Raw genomic sequence first — 4243 nt, forward strand, 5'->3', positions numbered from 1 at the left:
TTGGCCATTAATAAGCTTGTAAGGTGTGTACAAAACTCCACATCATAACAAACTGCAATTAGTCTTTTAATGAGCTACGGATTTTACGCCCATTCAAATAGGACTGCAGAAGAGAATAGACTTTATTTTAACAACTCCACATTATCAACATATATGCCCTCTCATTTTTCAAAACAAATCTCACCATCTCTGTCACAGAAGCAGCTCACTCATAATGGTTAATGCTGAAACTGCTCGCAATATCGTCGGCATCATCGGTTTGTTTTTTACTTGTGTTGTTGCTACAAAAAACCAATGATTTTTTTTTGTGTGTGTGTGTTTTCAGTTGCTTTTTTGTTTAATGAAAATATTTGGTTATGATGCAGGAAATGTTATCTCCTTCGGCCTCTTCCTCTCGCCATCGTAACTGATTTCTGGTTTTCTTATCAAAACTGTTAATTTTGGTAATGGATAATTACCCTGATTTTAAAATTAAATTGTTTTGACAGTCCAACTTTTTGGCGAATAATTAAGAGGAAATCAGTGGAGGAGTTTCAGCCTTATGCATATATAGCAACATGTATGAATTGCATGTTTTGGATGCTTTATGGTCTTCCATTTGTTCATCCTGACAGCACTCTGGTCATCACCATCAACGTCATAGGCCTTGTGATGGAGTTGATATATTTATCAATATTCTGTTACTACGACCATCAGAACAAAGGAAGGGTATATATGTTTATTGTCACAAGTAGAGACAATTCGCTCATTTGATAAAAATTTCTAATCTTTTTATCTATTTGCAGAAGAAGGTGGCGATTGGACTTTCTGGGGAAGTGGTTTTTGTGTTGATAATAGCTGTAATTACAATGGTGGCTTTTCACACCCATGAAAGCAGGTCATTTTTTGTGGGAATTATCTGCGATGTCTTCAACATTATCATGTATGCTTCACCACTCACCATTGTGGTAAGTTTTCCCATCTCCCCAACCTAAGTCTGCTGGTTTGATTCAGAAGAAAAAAAAGTTGAAAAAGCTTAATTTCTTGTGTGGATTTCTACAGAAAAAAGTTATAAGAACAAAGAGCGTAGAGTACATGCCATTCTATCTCTCACTTGCCGGTTTCACTAATGGCTGTATCTGGGCTGCTTATGCTCTCATCAAGCTGGATTATTTTATTCTGGTAAACCAAATATTTCTCTATAATAATTTTGCACTAGTGCAAAAAACATACAGATGATTTTGGTTTTGCTCTTGCAGATAAGCAATGGCCTTGGAGCACTGTTCGGTCTTCTGCAACTTATTATATATGGCGTGTACTATAGATCAACGCCTAGAAAGGGCCAAGATATCGAAAAGCCGCCGGCGGTTCAGCTCTCTACAGCTCCCACGGCTTAAATTAATCTATCATGCTGATTTTTTTAGCAGTAAGTTCAACAAAGTTTTGATGTGGTCCATTATTTCTATTGAATCCAAGTTGGCACATTTTATAATATAAAATTTCAATAATGACACTTTGAATACATGAATATTGGATGTCACTTACCATTTTGTATAAGTTTCAATGATAATTTCAATAATAAAAGTTTATTTGGTTAGATATATTTATCAATTAAAAGAGTTTATTTAATATTTTAAATACTTAAAAATTAAATTATTTGATTTAATCTTGAAAAAAACTGATAAAATGTTAACTAAAAAACATTTATTAATAGAGAACTCAAAATTTCAATCTCTCGTATCAATTCAAAAAGAATCATTTATTTATACTCTTGAAATTTAAAGAATATATTTATATTAACATTTATTTGACCTCATCTCTTATTATATTAAAACCTTATATTTTTTTTTATCATAACAGTATTAAAAAATTTTAAATTAAAAATAAAATAATATCTAATAATATATAATTAAAATATTTATATTTTTATTATTTTTTTGAAAAATAGTAGCAAATCGACCGTGAATTATCATCTAAGTAACAAAAAAAAAAATTGTGATATCAATAAAGTAAAATTATGAACCTAAATAATATTCGATCCTATTAATATATATATATATTACAATATCATACCAAATAATATAGTCAAATCATAACTGCAAAATAAACATCAATATGATGTATGCTTTTTAGATTTTTGAAATGATAATTAATTGTCGTTGCCAGTAAAAAAATATATACATTTTCATAACATTTTTCCCGCTGCCTTTTATTGATTTTAACAGTGAAAAACTATAAAGACGAAGAGTATGGAGTACACGTCAGTCTATCTCTCACTGGCCGGCTTTGTTAATGGTTGCATCTGGTCGGCTCGTGCTTTTCATCAACTTGGACAATTTTCATTGCGAAAATCCCAGTGGCTAAAAGTGGTTTGACAGAGGCCAATGGCGATGGTGATGACCAGAGTGCTGTCAGGATGAACAAATGGAAGACCTTAAAAATGCAATTCATACATGTTGCAATATATGCATAGGTAGGGCTGAAACTCCTCCACTGATTTCCTCTTAATTATTCGCCAAAAAGTTGGACTGTCAAAACAATGTAATTTTAAAATCAGGCTAATTATCCATTAACAAGATTAACAGTTTTGATAAGAAAACCAGAAATCAGTTACGATGGCGAGAGGAAGAGGCCGAAGGAGATAACATTTCCTGCATCATAATAATCTATCACTTATTAAAATAAAGCCTATTCTCTTCTGCAGTCCTATTTTTCCATAATAATCTATCACTTATTAAAAGTTTATTTGGTTAGATTTATCTATCAATTAAAAGAGTTTATTTAATATTTTAAATACTTAAAAATTAAATTATTTGATTTAATCTTGAAAAAAGCTAATAAAATGTTAATTAGAAAACATTTATTAAGAGAGAACTCAAAATTTAAACTTACTGTATCAATTAAAAAGAATCATTTACACAGCTGAAATTTAAAGAATATATTTGACCTCATCTCTTATTATATTAAAACTTTATATATTTTTTTAATCGTCTGTATCTTTTTTGCATCTAGTCAGCTTGTGCTTTTCATCAACTTGGACAATTTTCATTCCAATAATCCCCAGTGGCAAATTTAATCATAGTAAAAGTGGTTTAACAAAGGCCAAAGGACTATTTCCCACCCAAAGTATGGAGCAAAGACAAACACACATCCGCGATATTTCAAAAACTTAAATACTGACTCAAGGTTTAGTTCATTTCAACACATCTAAGAATTTTTTGTTATACTTAAGGTTAAAATCATCAGTTTATTAATAATATTAAAATAAAAAAATTATATATTATATTTTTCTCTTAATTTGAAAAACTAACAATTTTTTCTAATATTGAGTTTTGAAAAATTTACTTTTCCCTCTAAGGTTTAGAAAACAAATCTGGTGAATGGTAAGCTCCCTCTTCGATGTTTCTCTCCTGATGATGCTCTGTCTTGATGGCTTTTTCTCTAGCGACAATGAACATCATCCATTCATCTAGACTCAATGGCACAACAAAAAAAAGAGAGACGGTGACAGAGATGGTGGCTGGGTTTAGGATAGAAAGAGGTAGTCACTAATGGCTAGAGAAGTGAAGAAAAAAAATCTAGGTTTGGGAGAAAAATATGATTTTTTAAAAACTGAAAACTTTAGGTAGAGATAAAGTTGTTCGGTTTTAAAAGAATAAGATAAAATTATAATTTTTAATAATATTATTAGAATAGCAATTTTACTTTTATATTTAATGGAAATTTAAAAAAGAGTAAGTGTTTAACCTTTTAAAATCTTGTAAATGTATATTTATCTTTGCACCAAAACTTATATGGGAAATAGTTCTTCACCTTTAACAGGATATTAATACCAAAATAAGTTGTAGCTGGAGGAGGATCTAATAATATATGGATTCTACTACAGATCAACACCAACAAAAGTTGAAGACGACATCAAGCCAACCGACGTTCAACTATCTGCTACAGCCGCTGTCTAAAACGTTCATGCCTAAAAACAACTGAGTGCAATCTATATGGCTGTTCTGTTTTTTTTTTTTTTTTTAAAAGTGTGCAGCAAGAAAAAATGAGTCGAAGAAATTGGTGTAATTGTAACTTGTCTTGTAAGCAGTTGGCACGCTGCCTGGGGCTGCTATGCTCAGCAGTTTGGGTTAGTTTTGGGTATGTGCAAGGCTTATCAAGGCCCAAAATATTTTTAGAGAAAAAAAAAAAAGTGGGAAGCTACCTCTTAACAGAGCTAGTTTTAGGTGTGAACAAGGCAGTCCCAAATAGAAAACCCAAAATA

General features: G+C 31.0%; 1 protein-coding gene across 1 annotated transcript; it reads left to right on the forward strand.

Moving 5' to 3' along the window:
• Positions 1 to 214: 214 nt before the first annotated feature.
• LOC123206010 (bidirectional sugar transporter SWEET6a-like) lies at positions 215 to 1399 on the forward strand. The gene is made up of 6 exons (XM_044623101.1): positions 215 to 257; positions 366 to 402; positions 489 to 708; positions 786 to 947; positions 1042 to 1161; positions 1239 to 1399. The coding sequence occupies exons 1-6, from the start codon at positions 215 to 217 to the stop codon at positions 1374 to 1376; spliced, it is 720 nt and encodes a 239-aa protein (XP_044479036.1). The 3' UTR covers positions 1377 to 1399.
• Positions 1400 to 4243: the final 2844 nt, after the last annotated feature.

This window comes from Mangifera indica, unplaced genomic scaffold (genome assembly GCF_011075055.1).
Source record: "Mangifera indica cultivar Alphonso unplaced genomic scaffold, CATAS_Mindica_2.1 Un_0022, whole genome shotgun sequence".
In the NCBI taxonomy this organism is placed as follows: domain Eukaryota; kingdom Viridiplantae; phylum Streptophyta; class Magnoliopsida; order Sapindales; family Anacardiaceae; genus Mangifera; species Mangifera indica.

Bases quoted from the DNA above. Each gene is read 5' to 3' on its own strand.
- LOC123206010 (XM_044623101.1), top strand. From the start codon at position 215: ATGGTTAATGCTGAAACTGCTCGCAATATCGTCGGCATCATCG. The intron at 709-785 runs GTATATATGTTT...ATCTATTTGCAG, and splicing joins ACCATCAGAACAAAGGAAGG to AAGAAGGTGGCGATTGGACT. The intron at 948-1,041 runs GTAAGTTTTCCC...GGATTTCTACAG, and splicing joins CTTCACCACTCACCATTGTG to AAAAAAGTTATAAGAACAAA.